The 24,740-nt window shown below is 37.0% G+C and overlaps 1 protein-coding gene across 1 annotated transcript in view; it reads left to right on the top strand.

The window, feature by feature from the left end:
* Positions 1 to 2,862: 2,862 nt before the first annotated feature.
* Positions 2,863 to 24,740, top strand: part of HTR2C (5-hydroxytryptamine receptor 2C) — a 95,757-nt gene continuing 73,879 nt past the window's right edge. Inside the window, exons 1-2 of the mRNA XM_075539274.1 lie at positions 2,863 to 2,897; positions 4,612 to 4,925. Of these exons, the coding sequence (XP_075395389.1) occupies positions 2,863 to 2,897; positions 4,612 to 4,925 (349 nt within the window). The remainder of the gene's footprint in view (positions 2,898 to 4,611; positions 4,926 to 24,740) is intronic.

Below are 24,740 nucleotides of genomic sequence, written 5' to 3'. Positions count from 1 at the left end.
GGATTGTGATAAGAGTTGTATGAGCCCCTAATAAAATGTAAAAAAAAAAGAAAAAGAAAATGATGATGGCACCAAATGTACAAATGTGCTTGAAACAATGGATGGATGGATTGTGATAAGAGCTGTATGAGCCCCCAATTAAAATGATTTTTTTTAAAGATCCTTCCCTTTTAATTCTCCAGTCTCCCTAATTAGCATGTACAACATTTAAGCTAGATTATTTTCAACCTGGAAAATTTTCTTTCATTTTTGGAGGCAGAGGGTGTATTAGAAAAATTTGAAGCATGCATTTATAGTCAATGCATTTAATTTCCAGATAGTCCTGATGGAATTATTTGTTCTTTCATACCACAAATTAAGTTCTTTGGCAATTCATGTCTGTAGTCAACATCCGTGAGCATCTATTATTCCTGTGTCTGAATAATAGTACTAACAGTACATTTTCCATTACTCAATGCTGATTCCAAAAAAAATGTCCCCAGGAGTTGGAATCCACTGAATGGCAATTAAGCATAAGAAGCAGGCTAGAAATCTCTGATTAGTACAAATAATGTTTCTCAGCTCAACTGCTCGCTAAAAGGGTGACCATTCAAATCGACTCAAAGGTGTCTCAGAAGAAAGGCCTGGCAAAATGCTTCCAAAGAATCACAGTCTTGAACATCCTATGAAGTCTAGTTCTACTCTTCAAACACCATGAGTCAGAATTGATTAAATGGAAATTAGTGGCTCCATTGACCATCTATTTCATTTCATATTTCTACACCCCCCCAAAAATAGATTCATCTTTTCCTCCACAAGATTTTACGGATGGAACAAAAAATGGTCTGATTCAACAGAAAAGTGGGTGAAGGGAGACATGATAAAATAATAATTTATATATTATCAAGGGTTCAGGAGGGAGGGTGGGTGAGGGAGGGGATACCAAGGGCTCAAGTAAAAAGCAAATGTTTTGAGACTGATGATGGCAACAAATGTACAAATGTGCTTGACACAATGGATATATGTATTGATTGTGATAAGAGTTGTACAATCCCCCAATAAAATAATTTTAAATGGTCTGACTAAGCATTTCTATCTCTCTCCCTTCCACACCAAATTTTGTGCTCCTAAATGCTCCCGTTCATGTTTATGCAGTATCATCATAAGGAGATGATTCTAAGGAAGATTTTTATTGGGAATTGTACTGACATCATTGATAAATGAAGGTTAAGGGATAATGAAGGATGCAAAAATGAAAAGTGTCACTTGTGCAACAAGAAATGTGTTTTTAAAGTAGATGGGAATGAGGGAGATGCGAGTTGATTTAGTGAAATTTTATTTCCAAGTATCTCCAAGGTGTCAGAAACACAACAGAAAGATTCCCATGAGATGTTGATTATCATATTCCTCAAAAAATTTACAAATTAGATTTTAAAAATCTTTAGTGTTAGTGTTCTCAAGCTATCCAATACCTTATCTTGCCACCCCACCACCCCACCCCACCCACCAAGCACCACATTTTTCCCCTCATAAGCAGCTTCATGACCCTGATTCACCTAAGACTTTTTGATCCTAGAAAACACCACAATAAGGTATTTGGTTGGTGCAAGGAATAGAAAGAAACTCCTAGATAGAAGATACAGAAGTGGCCAAAGGGTACATATCAAAGCCTAACCCCTGTATTTCCAGCTAGGACCTCTTGGTAGAAAAATTTGTGAGTATCTTTGTTATTATACTGATTTCCCCCGGAGTATTTCCTCAATGTCAATGTCAAAATTAACCCTGACAAGTTACACTCCATCAAGATACCATTTCCACAAGGGAAGTAGCAGAAATTCTCAGCAAACTTGTATTCAGACTATTCTTAGTCAACTTAGTCCCATGTTAGCCTACTGAATGTAGTCAGTCGTTAAATGGTAAATAATCTACTCGGTGAATATATAATCAGGTTTCATGATGAGACAAATGGCTCCTAGCCAACAGAAATGAAATAGATATTTTCTGCAATACTTTGATAAATCATTGAAGGCTTCTCATGGTTCTCTTTTAATATCTTAGAAGACCCCGTGTCTTTTTCCGTAAGCACAAAAAATGCAATGATTTTTATTTTAGCAGTCTAGTTCAATTGACCATATGTTTGCAGTTTTCAACCAGATCCTATATGTCTTGAGTGTAACATACTACGTTTTAACTAGTAACTGGTTAACAGTATTGAAATGCGGAAAACTGAAATTTAACCAATTATTTTGCCATATTCCTGTTGTTCTCTGAAACATACTACTAGTCGATGAAAATGTATCGATAAAGTTATTAGTTTGATTTGAAAAGAGCAACTAGTATGTTGTGCAAACTACGTGTACTTTATAGAAATGCTAAAATGTTTGGTTTTCCAAGTCCCCATAATATTAAACAGTTCCACTTTCCCAATGCTGCTAAATGATTACATCACAAATTTTTCACTCATTGTTTGTAAATTTAGAGCTATGTATTCTTCGTTTCTTTCTTAAGCATAATTGGAAGTGAACTCCATCTTGAGGTGATTAAGTAGATGTCCCACATAAATGAAGATTTTACTAGAAAGGCTAGAAAAATTGCAGTGATTGCACACTAGTAAGTAAATGGAATGTGTTCTCTTTAACCTTTTCTTCTGGGACTAACTCAATATAACATTCTTGCCTGTTTGCTAAATTAGGTATTAACAATTGTTAAGACAAAGTTAATACATTTAAGTCTATTTAATCTGTTTTTATGGGATTTATGTGAACTTTTAACTAATTTCCTTTTTCTTTTTCTCTCCCCAGGAAAACAAGTGATATGATGAATCCAGTTCCTTAATTTGATTATCTCAATTTTCAACTGTGGTTGCTTAAGTCTGAAGCAATCATGGCGAACCTGAGGAATGCGGTGCAAACGCTCCTGTAAGGATGTTATTTATTGCTTATCCTTCTACTCTAAAAATATTGGTTGATTTGATTTTTAAAATGTTCTATATAACCATTTCATTGTATTTGTCTCAAGCTATATAAATAGCTGTTATTCCAAAGATAACTATTATGGATTTCCTATTCAAAAATAAATGAGAACACATGAACACAAATCGATTTTAATTTTAACACACCAGCTCATCTTTTCAAATAAGCAATATGATAACAAACTTCTCAGTTCAAATGTTTTCTCTATGGAGGAAATGTCAAAAGGAGAAATGGCATTTTCTTTTTCATCATATATGAGCTTAGAAACCAAGAGAATGAAATATCTTTATGACGAGTTTTTTTTCTTATAAAGAATAGTTAAGATTAAAAAAGTAAAGGATAGACGATAGATATTATGGGTAGGGCCACATATAGCAGAAGAGTCTTGACACTGAATTTCAAGCCTTGGCCTCATGTTCTCTTGCAATCACCAATTAATTAAAGGCAGCGTGTAGAATGTAACAAAAAGTGGGAAGAGAAGAGATATGACTCAATTACTGAGAAATTTAAAATCTGATCTGGTCCAAGCATATCTTCTTTTTGACATCATCAAATGTTGGATTCCTTTTCTTCCAAACCTATTCTTTGATGAATGGGGCATGGTGAACGAGACCCATGACTGTGAATTTTCTGATCACTTCGTGTGAAAGCCTTTGATTTCCTTGCTACTGCACTGGCTCTTCTCTGGTTCCTCCCCCCGCCCCCCAAAAAAATACTTTCCCATGATAAACTCTACAGAGTAGAATAAAGAGAAAGTGCCTCAGTGGTGGGTTCTTCTTTTTCATATGCATCACTGTGAAACATCTCGATGTCAGTAGTGATTATAATCTCATGTATTTTTGATTAAAATAGAAATAGAGAGGACTAAAGGGAAGGGAGATGGTGAAGGAAAGTGATGAAGTAAAAGACGAATTAGGTTTGAGAAGCTCCAAGAGCAAATATCCTAAGTCATTAACCTTTATCAACTCAGTGTATAGTCATCGTTCCATGTGCCAGAAGCGAAGCCTTCCAGAAAACACACCAACCTCTCTTCTGTAATAAAATTCTGGAATTCACATCCAAGTTTTTCCTTTCCATTGGGAGAAAGATGGTGTCATAGGACATCTTCGAATGATGTGAAAGCTCAATAGCTTTAAAATGTATTCAGATTTATAAACTAAGTTTTGATTTTATTTACCTACTGATAATTTTCAATTAAATTAATATAAAACAGCAATAATGATTTATGTTAATTGTTCAGAGAGAACTTATGATTTTTGTGTACATTTTTTGAGACATGATTAAGTACTTTTTTTGGTACTAAATCATGATGTGCATGAATGGGACTCTACTAGCAATCTTTTTTTTTAACTTATCCTCCTGTGTATGCCTGTAGAAGCGCACACATGTTTATGTATCAGTAAGCCCAGTTGTAACTCCTAGTAAGCACTCAAAAGGAGTTAATATTATTTGGTTACAAAAAGCAAAATACTGAGATTTAATTGGGAAAGGTAGCAATGATGACAATGATAGTGATTATTGAAGGAGAAGTGACAGTTTTTTAAAAACAAAATTCCAGAAGGTTAAAAAATGTATTATATAAAAAGAAAAATAATATATATATATATATATGACTCATTATTGGTTTTGTTTTTTGTCTCCCCCCCTCCTTTATTTTCAGTGTGCACCTAATTGGCCTATTGGTTTGGCAATGTGATATATCTGTGAGCCCAGTTTCAGCTCTAGTAACTGACATTTTTAATTCCTCCGATGGTGGACGCTTCAAATTTCCAGACGGGGTACAAAACTGGCCAGCACTTTCAATCGTGGTAATAATAATCGTGACAATCGGTGGCAACATACTCGTTATCATGGCAGTAAGCTTGGAAAAGAAACTGCACAATGCCACTAATTACTTCTTAATGTCCCTAGCCATCGCTGACATGTTGGTGGGACTACTTGTCATGCCAGTCTCTCTGCTTGCAATCCTTTATGGTAAGTACAATTGTATTTATTTTTCTATCCTAATTGGTGTCAAGAACTATATTGTAAGCACTCATTATTTCATTTATATCATTTGAAAATGAATTGGACATGTTTGTTAACTAAACCAGTGTTGTTCACACAATGCTGGCGATTTGGACAGCTGTCTCCAGAAACCCAGTCTAAGTGCAAAGGGGAGAGCCTGTCTAGTTCTTGAATAGTAGTATCCACAGAAGAGTCCTGCTGTAGTAGTGGCTGACCCTTGGGGCTAGTTTGAAACCACCAGGTGCTCCTCGGAGAAAAGATGAGACTTTCTACTCAGTGGCCAAGACTGTAATACTTTACGTGAGTAGAAAGCCTCATCTTTCTCCCATGGAGCCTGCAAAGCAACTGGTGGTTTTGAACTTACATTTAGCATTTGGGAAATATCTCACACATCTGATTTCTGAGTGGTGCATGTTCTTGGTACTACATCCAAGAGGAGAAAGCTGGCTCATCATCTTTAGTATATAAACGTTGAGTAATTCTTTTTCAATATTTCAAGCTAAGTATTTGAAATATAATAAACACTGGTTAATAGCTATAGTTCTTTCTAATACAATCTAAACTCATGGTTTTACAAGGAGACAGTTGATAACCAAATTAATTACAAAGTATATACCTGCCAGTTCCCATCATCACTATGAAAATCCAGAAATTGAAACTTTCAATATGTTAGAGGGGCTACACATCTGTCCATGTACTTAGTGGTAAAGATGATCGATTTTAATTGTGCTTTTCTGCCCTATAAGCTTTGTTTCCAGTTAAGGCTATTTATAATGAACTATTACAATTGCCTATATAAGACTTCAAAGTACATTTACTAAGAAGTTGAAGACCCCACATAAATTAAATGGCTCATATGATCATCTTATAAAAGAAATGAAAATATACTCCCCTACTCCCTGGAATATATAATGGAATTACACTAAATGTAATAATATTGAGAGTGTATAAGGTCTCCAAATCCTAAAAAAAAGTTCAAAATGTCTATATCACAACCTCTCAAGGCACTTAAAAATTAATTATATTGTACAGAACATACAGTGGCAAAAGATCATTTTAATAGGAATGCTATAAACAGCTAAGAAATATTTTTTCTTATAAGGGGAGGCTTCAGATTTTCATGGAAAAATGGAATTAAGAGATAATGGAAATTTTCCATGAATTTTGTGCAACCCTCTCATCGTCTCTGAGTTTTAAGGATGCCTCACCCTGAAACTATCAGCGTTTTACTTCCTTGGTAGATATTTTGTTACTGTACAGCTCTGCAATTATGTGAGAAGAGGTGATTAAAGTGAAACGATTTTAGATGCCATACTTTATCTTTTGCTGTTTCATTTCTTTAAAAAAGAGAGACAGGTGACCAAATAATCAATCCAAATCACCGAACACTTCCATTTTCTCCCTAAGCAATAAAAGAGAAGAACAAATAAACTTAGACAATAGCACCACCAAGTATGGAGGACATCCAAATTTTCAGTCATAGGCAAGTAGAAAATCAATAGGAAATCAAAATGCGCTATCTATTAAGCTCTCATTACAAGCTATTATGTGGATAAAGGAAACCCCTAGGATATATACATAAAAAAGAGAAGAATAAGTAGCAAGCCTAAAATAATCTATGATTACCATAAGAAAGAAAATATACCCAAGCGTGGAATTATTGAAAGACTTCCCTAGACAGGGAAGGGACTTAACAGTATGCACAGGACTTAAGAAGACAGTTTGCCATCTGTATCTTGCATGTAGAAAAAAAGATATGTAAGGGAAAGATGAAGTAATAAATGCAGTGATGGAAACAAGGCAGGGGAAATTGTTAGTATTATAAGATTAAAGAAAAGAAGACAACAAAATCTAAGGACATACCATCCCTCGCTTACTGCCCTCAACATTTCCCCAAAGCCCTCCAGTCAAGAAAACAAACCTGCCTACACTGAATGATGAGCTCTTCAGTTAGAAGTTTGGAAATGACCCCCAAATGGTTAGCCATCGCCATAGAAATTTAGAGATGTGAACAACCTTCTTGCCAAACTACTATAAAATGAAAATAAAAACATGAGAATCAAAACAAGGTACCTGGTGAACATTCTTGCTGGGGAGCAAAAAAGAGAGGGTGATCGGTCAGAAGAAAACTAACACAACACTGCAAATTAAATGAAATATCTCAACAAAGCATTTGAAACTAGGAAAAAATATCTTGAAGTCAAAATGTAAAAAAAAATAAAAGCACTAAACTTTAAAGTTGAATAAAATCTATATGTAAAAATAGTATTGGTAAGAGTTTTCCAGAAACAATAAAAACTGCCATGTTGATGGGGCCAATCCAGCGCAAGTGAAGGAAAAACGACCCCTGGTTATGTCCAAGCTTCGGGGAGGACTTTAAAACTTCTGATACTTTTTTAAAGTTTTTGACAAACAGTTCACTTAACATACAACTCGACAGATCAATCCTATTAAAAAGTATTGTACAATCATCATTGCAATCAGTTCTAGAATATTTTCTTCTTTCTTGTACTTGTTAGTTCCTCCCTTTCCCCCAATCTCCCTTGCCATTCCCCCCAAGAAACCATTAATTCCATTACTATCGCTTTGGTTTTACTGAGCCTTGGTTTCATATACAGGTAAACATACTAAAACAAGACCAACCAAAAAACCCAACAACAATAACAAGATCAGGAAATATTTAAAACCTGGAACAAATTTAAAAAGGATAAAAAGGGAGATCAAATGATATGGTGTTAAATTTTAACCTGTTTCTTTTTCAATGACAACAAGGTTATATGCATCCCAGCTCTTTGGTCAGAGGGGATTTTCTTTTAATTTTACAATTTACAGACTTTCTCTAAAAACTTTTTTAAGCACGCTCTATAGGATTTCTGAGTCTGTAAATCTTTACAGAAGCCGACAGCCTCTTTGTTTTGTGGAGCTGCGGGTGAGTTTGAACCACTGCTCTGCCTGCTATCTTGTGGGGTGGTTGCATACATGGATGTTTGTCAAAAGTGGAATAACTATCTACTGTCGAGTACTTTTAACTGGTGAATTAACTAAAGATATTCAATATTTAATAAATATTTTCTGAATTCAAATAAAAACAGGTTGGAACAATGATTTCCATATCCACAAAACTTGTCCATGAAAACTGGGAAAGATTTTAATTTTCTAAAAGTCGGAAAAATGCATTGCCTCAATCCCTTACTAAGAAATAGAAGATTGAATGGGATTCATTAACAAAGACCAGATTAAAAACTATATCAAAAAATTTAGGAGTTGCCCGCTTATAAGAAATTCAAGTTAAGAGGACCCTGGACATTTCCATTGGTCCTTTCTTTTTGTAGTACATCTTATCATCAGCAATGTGTGCTATCTACATGTCACGGAGGAGCCTTGTCGCACAGTGGAGACACACTGGACTGCGGACTGCAAGGTCAGCAGTGGAAACTTCCCGGAGAAGGAGGAGGCTTTTCATTCCAAGTTACAGTTTCAGAAACCCACAGGGCCAGTTCTGTTGCCTGCAGACAAAGGCTAAGGGATGTCCATTACTGTTGTAGTGAAAGTCAGAGAGAGACCAGGTTGATTAGAAAATTCCAAGTTTATTCCTGTAATTGCTGACAAAAGGGACAGTGGGATTTGTACCTTCAAGTGGTTTAAAGAGTCAGTGAAAATCAACACATACTTTTACCCCAAACTTGTGGCAAGTTGGGAGGGTGATAATTAATAGGATTTGCAACAGGTGCAGGCAATAATGGACACCTTTTCTAATGCTCAGAGGACTTTGAAGCTACAGGATAGAGGGAGCAGGGTTCATAGGCCATTGTCAACATTTCCCCAAGGCATGCATTATCAGACCATCAGTTTAAATCTTCATTGCGGCCAAACCTGTGCCCTCTATGTTTTCAACCTTCATGCTCATCTAAATGGCTCTGCTTCTGATTCTCTCCCGTATATTATCACACAATATCTATACGCCTCTCACATAAGTTATTACGTTTGCCTCAGTACACTTCTGCCATCGCAAGTCCTCATTCTGTTAACTATTATTCCTCTTCAGACACAATGCATTTGTAACTCGTTTAAAAGGTCCTAGAGTAGGCATCCAGGGGACTTTGAACCTTTCCCCATCACACTGCTGTGCAATCCACCGAGGTCAACCATCTGTGTGTCTAGTGTCTAAATAGATACTAGATAATTTGGTGAGGAAAGGTGTTGCCTATTTCAATAGCCCTCATTCTTATATTTAGAACATCTTTTTTTAGAAGCTGAAAATGCAAATTTTATATCTAGCCAGCTTTAAAAATCACTAAAATATATAAATGCCAAAATAACAACAATGTTGAGATTTTTAAAAAGTCGTTCCAGTTTTGCCTAGCAGTCCAAATTCGGACTAGTCATAACAATTATCTGTTCAACTTGGACCTTCTGGACAGGTAAATGCATTCGACTTGGTTTCCGCATCGCTAGAATAGAGAGTTTGTTGAGCAAAAATGGGTTTGGTCACTCACTAAAGTTTTATGGAAATTAAAAAAGGTTCCGGCACCATAATGCAGCATAGGATTGTTGATGCTACAAAGCTAATTAATCATTCAAATATATTCATGGAAATTTGGAACAATGGAGATTTGAAATGGAGAGGACTAACCCAGTTGACTTGTATCTGGCTACACATCATTGCATTTAATATTCTTACTTATCATAAATAACATTAATTGAAAATACATTTCCCAGGTATTCAGCAAACTACAGATTAGCCGATGTTATCCTCACAAGATAATACCTAGGATATTATTGTTATTTCATTTTTCCGATATGAAGAAAGTATTGTTCAGAGTATTAAGATGCCCAAGACTGTGAAACTAGCCTGTGGTAAAATTAAATATTCAGCACAGGCCTAACAAACTCCAAAGTCCTAGTTCTTAATAATTGTTTTATGTTACATGTCATTTCAAACATCCTTTCCAAGAATAACTACTTCACAAATATGAACCAGTTAATTTAACATCTCCCCTCCTATAAAATTACGACATGCCATGCATATTCATCATGGTGAATTATCTTTAGAATTGCATTATTCCACTGCATTGGGTTAATTGTCTATAAGATATGTCATCCTCCATTTTATTACTTTGTCTTCTTATTTCGTAAAAAATACATTAAGCCTTCACTCTTTTTTCCTACAGATTTATGCTTCTTAGTATAGGATAGTTGTTTTCAAAACCAGCCTCCTAAAATACATTTGAGAGAGTTTGACAAGATATTTTGACAGTTCAGATTAATTTTCATGTCATACTGTCATTTCTGGGGATTTTCAGAGATTTCACCAATGCTTATCTACTGGAGGGGAAGCCAAATTGACCTAAATGTTTTGGAAAAGCTATAGCTCATAGGAAGGAGCCCCGGTGGTGCAGTCATTACACAGTGCACTGTGATACACATGGGCGGCAGTTCAAAACCACCAGCAGCTCTGTGGGAGAAAGATTGGCCTTTCTACCTCCATAAATAGTTACAGTCTCAGAAATCCATAGGCAGTCCCTATGAACCAGCATTGATTCCATGGCAGTGAGTGAGATAGTTCATAGGAATAATATATGATAAATAGAATCCCTGATCTTTCTTTGATTGATTAACAAATAGCAAGAAAGAATGCTCTCATATACATTAAGTATCTTTCAAGATTTGTAATTATTGAGTTCATTCTCAGGATGAAACAATTTCATTATGTGTATAAAAGCAGTATCACATTACCGGGTAATGATATATTATGCTCTAGGACATTGATTCTTAGCATTACATAGAGATCAGAGGTTGTCAACTGGTGGTCATGAACTTGGTGACTTCTGCCTGCAGGTGAGTTTTGTTTTTCCCTAGGCAGTAATTTTAACTTAATTATTTTAATGGCACTCAATGTTATGTAGGTTTTCATCTTTCATGTATTTTATATCCCTCCTTATTATCTTACACCTAGCTGTTTTACTCACTAAGATCACTTACCTGGTCCATAAAAGCATCTAAGTTTGTGACATTTTATAACCAAGGTTTCCTCAGGCATCACAGTTTGTGGGTACAGGTGAGAATACCTTGTTATCGATACCATAAATTCACTAGTTTATCATTCAATGTACCTTCAAACAAAGAGGCTTCAGAAAATTCCATTGCCCTCTTTCATGTCCCCTAGTCACCTAGAAGTACCTTCCACCAAAAATACTTTTGGGACTCCTCAGAAATTGTCCCACATGTCGTCATGAACAAGCCAACAACTATCATTTGGCATTGCTAGAACTCTTGCAGGTTTTCATCAAGTATGTTTGTATCCACCAAGCGTCCACTATTACTTGCGAGCATTCTCTGTGTCAGCTGGTCATTCATCATCTCCCATTGGGCATTAATTATCTCCCAATGGGATATCATCATCTGCCCCTGACCATCCATCATCATTCACTGGGCACCTGCTGAGTACCACCATATCTGTTGGGCATCCACAATCTCCCATCAGGAATTGTGGTCTCTGCTGATGCTCTGACATGCCTCCACCAGCGCCTTCCATGAGAATGCTACTTATCTGCGTAGGGTGTAGCCACTTGGTGCTGCCAAATGAACAACTCCTCAAGATACCACATGGTGCTACATTTCCTTCCGTCTTCTTTGTACATAAAGCAATCTGCTGGCAATCCACTGTACTTTACCATTCACACAAAAATTAGTAAAATAGCCATCTAAAACTGTGGCATGCTTTGTCATCTAAACATTGAAAAAAAAAACTTGTCCTTGTCCCCTTCACAAAGTCCCTCTGGAAATTTTTTTTAAGTTTATCACATTCTCCATAAGGAGTACCCATTATATAAATGCTAACCTAGAAACCTACTACTGCTCAGGTACCCATGCAAATATTTCTTCAAAAAAGGTTATGCAATGACCCAATCATCTTATGTTTTTATCTAGTATCTGGCATCTTATGGAATAAGTAAATGACGGCAGCAGTTCATGAAGATAAACATTTGAGACTTTCAAGCTACAAACATTCAGAATTGTGAATCTTCACAATGTGCTCAAGTCCCTTTTTCCAATATCTCTCCCTCCCTAGCATTATAGTCATTTCATTGCAAGATTTTTACCCTTGAAGAAAAATACTTCAGCAGATAAGTTTCGGCTCTACAGGCAAAAAGCGAATGCGAACCCAGTATTCTTAGCCCAAGTTGCAATGGCATGTGTTGAAAATGCAGGCCCGAAACCCTGGTCCTCACGCTCATCTTCAGAATGTGCTACCTCTGTCCATTCTTTGTTCTTTCTCCTTTCTTCCTGAGAATATACAAGGTTTACAAATGAATTTTTGGTTTAAATGCATTTGTCATCGGTAGATACATATTGACAAATCATTTTTTACAAATCTTGTTTTTATTATATACAGCTCTTGTGAACTATAAAAAAACAAAATAATTGCACAAGGTCATATCTGTTTACATCCTTGCACCGCTTGAAAAGGCTATTTAATTAATGAAGACATGCAGCACTGTACAAGCTCACTAGTAACATCTAGCACCTAACTGAGTGCTTAGTCAGTTCAAGCCCCATTTCTTCAGCTATATTTCTTAAAAACATTCATAGAAATGTATGACATTCTATGTTCCTGAAGGCGTAAAGCAAAAAATTAATTACTACTTTCCGTCTTGATATTGCACTAGAAACACAGATAAATTTAACTAGGAAAATATCTTTTTGCATCATTTTATTAGGGGCTCTTTACAGATCTTATCACAATGCCTACATACATCCATTGTGTCAAGTACATTTGTACATATGTTGCCATCATCATTTTCAAAGCATTTTCTTTCTATTTGAGTCCTTGGTATCTACTCATTTCCCCTCTCCCCTGCCCTCCCTCTCTCATGAATCCTTGTTAATTTTTTTTTCATGTTTTACACCAACAGCTGTCTCCCTTCACCCTATTTTTCTGTTGTCAGTTGCCCTGGAGGGGATTATATGCAGACAATTGTGATTGATTCCCTGCTTCCTCCCCCCACCCCTTTCCTTGGATCCTGAGGAGTTTATCTGTCCTGGATTCTGTGTGTTCCCATCTCTTATCTGTACACGCTCTAGTCTTACTAGATTTGTAAGGTAAAATTGGGGTCATGATATTGGAGCAGGGGAGCATTAAAGAACTAGAAGAAAGTTATGTTTTGTCAGTTCTATACTGTACACTGACTGACTCGTTTCATCTTTGTGACCTTTTGTAAGGAGATGTTCAATTTTCAACAGATGGGCTTTGGATTTCGACTCTACCCTCCCCCTTATTCTCATTGTATTTGTCTAGGTATAATGTGTTAGTCTAGGTACTTTAGAGAAACAAATCCACAGAAACTCATGTATAAAAGAGAGACTTTTATAAGGGGTAAGTGCACATCAAGGAAATATCCCAACCCAGTACTGCCCAAGCCCACAAGTCCAACATTAACCCATATGTCCAACACCAATCCATAAAGTCCTCCTTCATCTCACAAAACACACACTATGACACCGACTGCAGGAGGAAAGCCAAATCAGTGAACATGTAACACATCTCAGCGCTGGTAGGCGTCTCTGTTGAGGTAGGTACATATGGCTTCTTCTTGGGGATTTCTTCCGGGAAGTGAGCCTTGCAAGGTGAAGCAGGGAACTAACAAATTAAGAGACCTGAGAACTTGAAAGGCAAGGCTCACTGAGCCATTTATCCCACTGCCCTTCAATTAACCCCACATGTGTTTATAGGCCAGGTTGGCACTATAAACTAAGTACCTCACTCATTGATATGATTTTTTTGTTTTGGTTCTTTGATCCCATTGACACCTCGTGATCGCACAGGCTGGTGTTCTTCGTCCATGTGTGCTTTGTGACTTCTCAGCTAGATGGCTGTTTGTTTATTTTTAAGCCTTTAAGACCCCAGGTGCTATATCTCTTGATAGCCAGTACCATCAACTTTCTTCCCACCTTTTCTTATGCACCTTCTTTGTCTTCAGCAATCATGTCCGGAAGGTAAGCATCACAGAATGCTAGGTGTTTAGAACAAAGTGTTCTTGCATTGAGGTCCAATCTGTCTGCTACCTTAATACTTAACATATAAATATATGTACATAGATCTATTTCCCTCTCGTTATATATAAGTCTGTTTACATATGTACACGCCTGTATTTAGACCTCTATAAATATCCTTTGCTTCCTAGTTCCTTCCTCTATTTCCTTGTATTTTCCTCTTGTCCCACTATCATGTTTGGCCTTCATTTGGGTGTTAGTAATTCCTGTTGGCTACATTGTCTTTGATCTTGTTATTGTCGGTACAATCATTTGGATCCTGGCAACCCTATATAAAACAGAACACTTGCCATCCTCCCTTCTAAGGAACATTCTGGCTGTACATCTTTCCACAGCAGAATTTTGTTCTTTTGGTCATCCACATTACTTTTTCGATATACTTTGACAGCACCATAATTCAAAGCATAATATGTTCATCTATTTCCTTATTCAGTGTCAAGCTGTCACAATGTATGAGACAGTAGAAAATAGCATGGCTTGAATCAGCCACACCTTAGCCCTCAAAGTGACACCCTTGTTCTTTAGAGAGATCTCATGCAGTAGATTTGCCCAACGCAATATGTCTGTTATTTTAATGACAATTGCTTCTATGAACATTGACTGTGGAGTCAAGCAAAGTGAAATTCTAAACAATTTTCATTTTTTTTCTGTTTATCATGAAAACTTTTATTGATTCAGTTGTGAGAATTTGGGTTGGTTTTAGTTTGTTTGTTTTGTTTTTTTGCAGTAATTATAGTGAGTTGTGATCCATACTGAAGGATTCAATCCTTGATCTTCCAACAGCAAATGCTTAAATCCTCATTGGCTTTCAGCAAATAAGCTAGAGTTATCTGCATATTGCAAGTAGTTAGTAAACCTCTCTCCAATTCTGAAGTCGCATTCTTCATCATGTAGTCCAGTTTTTCAGATTATTTGCATAGTATACAGATTGACTAATATAATGAAAGGATGAAATACAGACACACCCCTTTCCTGGTTTAAAATCACATAGTATTCTCTTGTTCGCTTTAAATAACTGCCTCTCAATCCATGTACAATTTCGTCAGGTGTAGGGCACATTATTGATGTTCCATCCTCTTTGGTGCTTTCCTTAGTTTGTTATGATCCACACAGTCAAGTTCCCTTGCACAATCAATAAAACACAAGTAAACATCTTTCTGATATTAACTGTTCAGCCAAGATCACCAATGTTGTCGTCAGTAATGTTGTCTTTTATGCCATGTCCTCTTCTGAATCCTGCTTAATATCTGACAGTTCCCTATTGATGTACTGCTGCAACAAATTTTAACTTATTTTAGCAAAATTTTAGTAGCATGTAATATTAATTAGATCATTCAATAATTTTTCCATACTGTTGGATCCCCTTTCTTTGGAATGGACACCGATAGGAGACCGTCCCTTTGGTTGGCCAGATAATTATCTTCCAGATTTCTTGGCATGGACTAGTGAATGCTTCAAGTGCTTAATCAGTCTCTGGAGTTTTGTTTTTCTTGAATACCTTTAATGAAGCTTGTATTTCTTCTTTCAATACCATTGGTTCTTGATCATATGCTACCTCTTGAGAAATTTGTATGTTAACCAGTTCTTAGTAGAGTGCCTGTATTTTCTCCATTTCTTGCTTCCAGTAGAGCTCTACTGCTGAAATTTGTTTTGTGCTCCAAATGAACATTACACATCTAACATTTTTTAAATGTAATTTTTTACATTAAAAATATCACAAAGCAAGCTGTTCACACAATGTTTACATAACATGAAGTCTCCAAAAAAAGCTTAATAAATTGTTTTTCTCTGAGGAAAAAATCAAAACAAAACAAAAATGCTCAGTCCTTAAAAAGAGGTTTAGAACTTTCTCAGGGGAAACACATTCAAATGCAAAAGACACTGGTCCATATCAATAAGAACTGATGACTCCATCAAAAATCCTTCTAGCAAAAATAGATGTAGTCTAATCAACAAAGAAATCATAACACCGTTGTTTGATTAGTGTCTCTTTGGTTGAGGTCACAAGGAAGATAGTTAGAAGTGATTAACACCTTTTATTCTATTACAAATGTGAGTATAGAAGCTTAAAATGATTTATTTTAGGAAATAATTATCTAGATTTTTTTATCAGTCACTTATCAACTCAAGTGGGATCAGAATACTTTACTAGTAGATGTTTAAACAGCTCTAACCAGATGTATCAAGGTTTTTCATAAACCATTGGGTTACCAGGATCACCTATCCCCCAAACAGCTTATGAAACAATGAGCTTTTATGTTTTCTGGGAAACTTTAGGTAAGACCATTTTAACCTTGTCATGAAGAAATAGTCCGTGGGCCCACTTTATGTAAAAGGCAGCTGCATTAAGTTAATAGAATGCATTTCTTTCATATCCTGGTTTCACCATAGAGATAAATCACTGTTTAGTTTTATGCTTCTAGCAATTAACACAGTCAGATAACTTGAACTTACAAAAAGCTTTGAGATGACTACAACTAAAGAAACAACATGTCCAAGGCAAGGCAATGACCAGCAATTTAGCCAGAACTAAGTTAAATTCAATAATTTCCTTTGGGTCAAAAAAGGGTCTTATGAATTTCTCTTTTACAATTTTCTCCTCTTAATCCAGGATTTCATTGAACTTCAGCTGTTAAATTCAAGAAATAGTTTTTTTATCAGCTTAGTTTAAATCACCATTGGCTATGCTGTTAGAATTAATAAGAACTTAATTTCTACCTTGGTATTGGGGAGTTCTCGTCTTCAGAATGGGTTGATACTATATCACCCACAAAGGAAGGAGCAATTCATCTTCTGCAAGGTGTTTCTGACCACTAGGAAATTCTGATTTGTTTTATTCACCCTGGTTGAAAAAGGCCAATAACCTTACAAATGCCTCACTGGAATTTAGGGTTCTTCCAATTCAGTAGAGACCGGTTAGTGCCTCTTCATGCCTTAACCTGCACATGGGCAGCAGGTTGCTTCTGTGGGTAAAGGCATTAGTGAATACTTTCATACAACATTTACAATTCCATTATAATAAATATTAACAATAAAATCATGAAATCCAGAGAACAGTATTGATTTAATCCAGGCACATTCTATGTTTGTGTGTCAACCAACATGTTGGTTAGAACTAAAATTGTCAGAAAAGAAAAACCTGAATCTAGTTTGTTTTGCCATGTGATGCCAGGTGGCTTTTATTGCATAATTTTGAAAACTATCGTTTTACTTCTGAAGTATTGACCCAGGTGCAGCACCTTGCTGAGTCAATAGGAAATCTAGGACAGTGGCATCTTCTAAAACCACCTTAGTGAGTGAATTGACTTACTTTTCTTAAGCCATCATAGCATTAGCCACAGGGACAGTTAATTGGTCCGTCGTGTTTGAGATGTCTCCATTAACAAGTTCCTAATCTGCAACTCCACATCATGGTATAAATGATTTTTCAAAGGAAAAATGTGTGTCTGGGATTTCTTCAACTGAATTTAATGTATAGTCTATTCCTCACTTCTCCCTAGACCAATACATTTAGAGGGTGAATCCAATGTATGCTTTCATCGTAGGAATGAATGACTAATGGGGCTCCCGTGTGGCCTCAAGTACAGTGGCCTGTCATATTCAAACCATCCTAATCAGATAATGCTCATACAGCAGAATCATGATTTGTATTCAAATTGGCATGGCTGGATAACTTGATCTTCCACAAAAAAATATGAATTTATACGGGGCACATGTTGTGCCAGTTCTGATGTGTTTACCTGATGGAGGGATGGTTTATTTTATTTATTCAAGTCAATTTTCAAAGAGATGTTACAAAGTGGTAATTTTCTAAACCTTAGCCAATTACACATTTGAACACAAATAGGTAGGCATGCTGTTAAATTTCCTGAAAAAGCCACATTGCAAAATTTGCAAAAATATGAAATTTTTGCTATCTGGTAGGACCTAGGAGAGTAAATATCACTCCAATTTCTGTCAAATTGAAACATGGAATCTGATGCTGAGTTAATAACACAAGGTAGTGCCATAGAATTACAAATGTGAGTCATATAAAGGCGATGTCAAAATCAGTGGTAGGAAGGGAAGCAACACTATAGTTTGGTATGGGAAAAAGTAATGGGTATGAATTTTCATGAATGGTGTGGGGGATGTGAAAAATTCCATATTCAATAAAGCATGTGAGTTAAAAGTGGCCTTAACTAACATAACAAAATCAATTTTGTGCCAAGAGTTAATGGTACAATGTGAAGTAGTGTGAGTATAAAGTTACAGAAGGGCTTCATAGTGGAGGAAGACAGCCCCAAAGAATTAAACTAGGATTACTTGCATACAAGTAAAAGCAGTGACAGACTTCATTGGTGAAAGGTACCAAAAATAACCAAAAAAGACAATATCATTGCATTGCTAATTGTTAAAAATCCATTGCTATTTCAAAATGCATGTCTAACTAAATTAGTTTGTGACTACTCTTCTTAATGGCAAAAAGTAAGTGAATTATAAGGGGAGTAATTACAACAAATGCAATAAGATCTCCAAATGAAAGAGGTTATAAAGTTGTTAATACCACACAGACCATAAGTAATACAGCTATTATCTAAAAGTAGCAATTATTCGAAGAAGCCTGAGGTCACAAAGGAAGAACAATAATTCACAATACAGAATACTATCCCTTAGCTGCAGTCCAATGATATTTTAGAAGAATTAGAATCATCAGAAGACAAATTATTAATACTTCTACAGGTAAATTTTGTGGCATTTTATAAGTTTGAGTTTATAGAACAAACACTGGTCTAAAAGCAATTGAAATTAAGCAAGGGACTACTCATTCTAAATTGTCCATTGTCGTTGTTGAGTGCTGTCAAATCACTTCCAACTCATACTGATGCTGTGCACACAGAACAAAAATTGCCTGGTCTTGCACCATCCTTGCCATTGTTTTGTTTTGTTTTGTTTCTGGTCATTTTCTTACTTAAAAAAATCATGTGATTGGGGACTCATACAGCTCTTATCACAATACATACATGCAACCATTGTGTCCAACACATTTGTACATATGTTGCCATCATCATTTTCAAAGCTCTTTCTACTTGAGCCCTTGGTATCAGTTCCTCATTTTCCCCTTCCCTCTTCCACCCTCCCTCCCTCATGAATCCCAGATAATTTATAAATTATTATTTTTTATGTCTTATACTGACCGATGTCTCCCTTCACCCACTTTTGTGTTGTCCATCCCCAGGGAGGGGATTCTATGTAGATCATTGTGATTGGTTCCCCTCCTTCTTCTCCCACCTTCCCCTTCACCTCATGATTATTGCTACTCTCATTATTGGTCTTGAGGGGTTTATCTGTCCTGGATTTCCACCTCTTATCTGTACCTGTGTACATGGTTTGGTCTAACCAGATTTGTAAGGTAGAATTGGGGTCATGATAGTGGGGGGTGGGCATTAAAGAACTTGAGGAAAGTTGTTTGTTTTGTCGGTGCTATTCTGCGCCCTGTCTGGGTCATCTCTTTCTTGTGACCCTTTGGTAAGGGGATGTCCAATTGTCTACAGATGGGTTTTGAGTCTCCACTCTGCACGCCCCCTCATTCACATTGGTATGATTTTTTTGTTCTGGGTCTTTGATATCTGATACCTGATCCCATAGACACCTCATGATCATGCAGTCTGGTGTGCTTCTTCCATGTGGACTTTGTTGCTTCTCAGCTAGATGGCCACTTCTTTACCTTACAGTGTTTAAGACCCAAGGCCCTATATCTGTCATAGCCAGGCACCATCAGCTTTCTTGACCACCTTTTCTTATGCACCCACTTTGTTTTCAGCAATCATGTTGGGAAGGTGAGCATCATGGAATGCCTGGTTATTAGAATAAAGCGTTCTTGGGCTGAGGGAGTACTTGAGTAGAGGCCCAATGTCCCTCTGCTACCTTAATACTAAACCTATAGTACATAGGTCTATTTCCCTATCATATATAAATTTATTTACATATGTACATGCCTGTATTTAAACCTCTATAAATGCCCTTTGCCTCCTAGTTCTTTCCTCTATTTTCTTGTATTTTACTCTGGTCCCACTATTATGTTCGGCCTTCATTTGGGTTTCAGTACTTCCTCTTGGTTACATTGCCCTTGATCAAGCCCCACCATGCATCTGCCATTGTTAAAATGTTTGAGTCACTGTGTCAGTTCATCTCCTTGAGGTTTGGACAGGTGGGACAGTAGACACAAAACCTTAACCTGCTTCTTAGTGGTAAAGATTACAAAATCCTTTTGTGTCTATGGCAATTAATTGTGTTGAGATAATATACCCTAAATAATTCACTGAAGATAGAGCTAATTGGAATTTGGTGGTGGTGATGGTGGGGCATTTTATAGCAGATTCTTATCCTTCAAATGTGAGTCTAATGAAAGGGGAGAGCCTAACAGACCATTAATGTATTGTAGCAGAGCAAAGCTATTGTACAAATTTAAAATTAGCTTGAAAAGTTTGAGAAAATAACACTTTCAGTATCAGCTAGCATATAACTATGCAAATAAATTGTTGATACCCATACATAAGGCAAATAATAGTCTCTTTGGTCAACTGGGATATTTTAAAAGGTAACACAAATTCATTTTGCTAAAATGAGCAGCTTCAAGAGGAATATGAAATAAAAGTAAATGGGGATTAAGCATTATATGAACAGAATGGAGGATGATGCTTTCATTGGCTTATAAATCTTTCACAAGCCAGCATCTTCCATTCCTAAATGCATTTACCGAGAAAACAGAAGAGTTACATGGGCTAGTGCAAAAGATATTGAGTCCCTCCTCCTCTTTTAAAATTTTCTGAATGATCAAGCATATACTCGTGTTTCCATGCCTGAATGTTCCTGACTAGTCATGAGTTAAGTCACATTTGCACTTAACATGGGTTTATGCAGCTTGTAAATTTGAAAGAAATATTGAATTTTATCGGAACTGGCTTGCATAGGATAGTCTTGGCTTAAAATATATTTATCAACAGAGTTATTATCGGGTCAACAAAGTGAAGTTATTTGGGTTAGTCCTTCCCATGATACCTTGAGAATGCCTATGTAATGGTCTAAAGAAATGTATTTGAAAGTTGATGGGTTAAACTGACAAACATCAACCACCATCTATGGAAATTATGGCCCATAACCCTAATGTGATGGCTCATAGTCAGTCTGCGTTGGCGCTGCTCAGCATCCCTATGAGTGTTGGTGAACTATACTACAGAAGGCAGCATGTCTTCTACCTGCCCAGCACTAGGATGGAGGTCAACGGTTGAGTGAAGGGATTTTAAGTCTCTGAAAACAACAAAGATTGTCTTCCTTATCCATAGTTTCTCTTCTTAGGATGAAAAACATGAGGCATATTTTAAAGTATTTTTCTTCTTTCATAAATTTCAAAAGATAATTTCATTTATATCTTGTTATATCTTGTTCCTGATTCATGATTCCCATGGTTTTAGTGGTTAAATTACTCCAGGTTAAGGGTTTTTCTAAACTCATGGGATTCAAATCTGACCAAGTGGATCCTGTATCAATTAAAAACATATATATTTTTCCATTTACTCACACACTTAATCAGCTTCTCCCTGATTATTTAAAGTCATTATCAGAAAAATCCTCATTTTATTCCTAGAACCTAGTCAATCTGATCTTACTTAAGATGAAGCAAAAGTCAGCATACTCAATCTAATTTTTATTTTGGTATAAACTTCTAATCTTATTTAAAATACATTGGTTCTCAATAATAAAAATATGCCATTGTGTCTGATTAGTCTTCTCTCTTTCAAGCTCCTGTATTGGATACTTGTACTTCAGGAGTTTTTAATTTCTGGAGCTGTAAAGCTATCAATTTATTTTACTTGCCTTTAGTTTTTATTTGAAGGCCTGTTATTATGCTTAATGGTTTCAGCCCATTTGTATACAGTTTTATTAATTATTGTGGTAGTTATACAATTTCACTTCAACTTGATAAATAAGAATGAAAGGGTGGAGTCTAGTCTGTCAATCAGGTCACAGTCTGGTAATTCCCCCTTGTAGGCGTGGCCTTATCAGGATTCTGAGACTTCCGCTCTCCTTCCCTGGAGGTGGAATGTACTCTCTCTCTGCTACACATTCCTGTTGACAAGCCACATGGAGCAAGGTGATGGAAGCCAGAGCCCTGGAGCTGGAGGTGCCACATGGAGAACTGTACCAGGGCTGCGATGCTTCTACCCCACTCCTGGTACCTTAATGTGTTAGACTGGGTTGATTTGTGAAACAAATACAGTGACACATGCGTGTAAGAGAGAGCTTTATGTCAAAGGGCAATTTTATATTGAAAAAATATTCCAGCTCAGTTCAGATCAAGTCAAGTCTGATATTAGCACATATGTCCAATATGAGTTCATAATTCCTCTTTAGACCTACACAGCACATGCAGTGATGTCAAATGTAGGAGGATCACAGGCCAGTGGCAGTGAATAGACACCTACTCTGGATATGGATTTGCTTCTGACCAAAGTACCATTGATGGACTCAACAGAATGCCTTTTCCACATAGCATTGCTTCAGATCAAGGAAATACCTCACTTCACAGTAAATGAAGTGCAGCCATGGGCCCATGCCCATGGAATCCACTGGTCGTATCATGTTCATCGTCATCCTGAAGCAGCTGGCTTGATAGAACGATGTAATGGCCTCCTAAAGACATAATTACTGTGATAGCTAAGTGGCAACACCTTGAGTGGCTGGGGCAACGTTCTCCAGGGGGTTGTATATGCTCTAAAACAGCAGTCAATATGTGGTGCTGTGTCTCCAATAGCCAGGATTCATGAACCACTTGCAGCATTTTTGCTTCCTGTCCCAGAAACCTTATGCTCTTCAGGCCTGGAGGTCCTGGTCCCAAAGGAAGGAACTCTCCCACCTGGAAACACAGCACGGATTCCACTGAACTGGCAGCTGAGAATGCCCCTGGACATTTTAGGCTTCTCATGCCTTTGGATCAACAGGTCAGAAAGAGTGTCACTGTACTGAGTTGTGTGATTGATCCTGATTACAAAGGAGAAATTTCACTGGTGCTACATAATAGAGGTAAAGAGGAATATGTCTGGAATCCAGGAGATTCCATTGACTGTCTCTTAGTACTACTATGCCCTGTGATGAAAGTAAAAGGTAAACTATGGCAACCCAATACTGACAGGACATCTAATGACCCAGACCCCTCTGGAATGAAGGTCTGGGTCACCCCACCAGGCAAAGAACCATGGCTGGCTGAGGTGCTAGCCGAGTGCAAAGGTAATGCACAATGGGTAGTGGAAGAAGGTAGTTGTACCTATCAGTTATGGCCACATGATCAATTGTAAAAGCAAGGTTTGTGATTGTCAATATTTCTTCTTTATATGTGCTTATTGAGAGTCTTTCCTTTGTTCGTGTACAGTATACCATATATAAACAGGTTCCATCTGTTTTCATTTATATGTATGATTGGTGTATGATGTTAGGTGTATGTGTGATTTCATTAATGTTTGGAAAGTATATATGGCTAAAGAATTGTGTACAAGTGACAAGTTGACAAGGGGTCATCTGTGGTAGTTACACAATTTCATGTCAACTTGATAAATAAGAATGAAAGGGTGGAGTCTAGCCTGTCAATCAAATCACAGCCTTCTGGGTATGGCCTTCTCATGAGGATTCTGGGACTTCCTCTCTTCCTCTCTGGAGTTGGGACACACTCTCTGTCTGTTACACATTCCTGTTGATAAGCCATGTGGAGCCACACTGATGACATCCAGAGACCTGGAGCTGGAGGAGCCACATGAAGACCCACACCGGGGCTGAGATGCTTCCACCTCCACTGGATCCACTACTGACCTGTGATCTGCCTGTATTCAGCATCATAGCATGTTCTGTGTGAGTCTAAAGAGAAATTTATGGACATATATTGGATTTATGGACTTGATCTGGACTGGACTGGGATGCTTTCTCAATATACAATTGCCCTTTAATAGAAAGCTCTCTCTTACACACAGATGAGTGTCACTGGATTTGCTTCTCTAGTCAATTCAGTCTAACACAGTTATCTATTCTCTTACTGTTTAAGAGGCTAGAATTCTGAATTTCGGGCTGCTAACTCTGGGAGAAGTCTGTGTCCTCCCTCTCTTGTCTCTGTCTTTCTCTCCTCTCATAAAAAAGAGATCTCCATGAGTTTGGGCATCTCTCTACCCCTGGATCTAGGAGGTTCCCAACACGGAAACTTGTATTCAAAGGATGCATTCTGCTCTGAGTTATTATTTCTTGCTGGTAGTAGGCCCCTCACTCTGCTTGATTTTCTCATCTTTTTTCTCTTGAAAGATATAAATAACTTTCTCTTCATTGGATAGTCTCGAACAGGATCCTTAATCGTCTTACAACTAAAATGTTTCTTATATCAAGAGAATCATTATATACCTGCCACCCTAAAGCATTATACATCTATTAAACTGCAGAATGATGACCTAGCCAAATTGACACATATTTTGAGGCAGCACAGTTCAATCTATGACAACAATGTTTAAAGAGTTTCTAAAGAAAGCCGTTTCCCAGTTTGTATGACCGTGTTTGACCAATTGTGGGAACTCTGAATTCCAACCAAGTTGCTCAGGTGTGTAGTGGGTAAAGTACAGAGCTATTCACCACCAGGTGCTCAATCCCACTAGTCACTCTGTGGGAGAACTATTAGACTTTCTGTTCCAGTACTGTTTAAAATTATGGAAATCT

The sequence above is a fragment of the Tenrec ecaudatus genome, chromosome X, assembly GCF_050624435.1.
Source record: "Tenrec ecaudatus isolate mTenEca1 chromosome X, mTenEca1.hap1, whole genome shotgun sequence".
Taxonomy (NCBI): Eukaryota; Metazoa; Chordata; class Mammalia; order Afrosoricida; family Tenrecidae; genus Tenrec; species Tenrec ecaudatus.
This window is presented reverse-complemented; position numbering and strand designations above follow the sequence as displayed.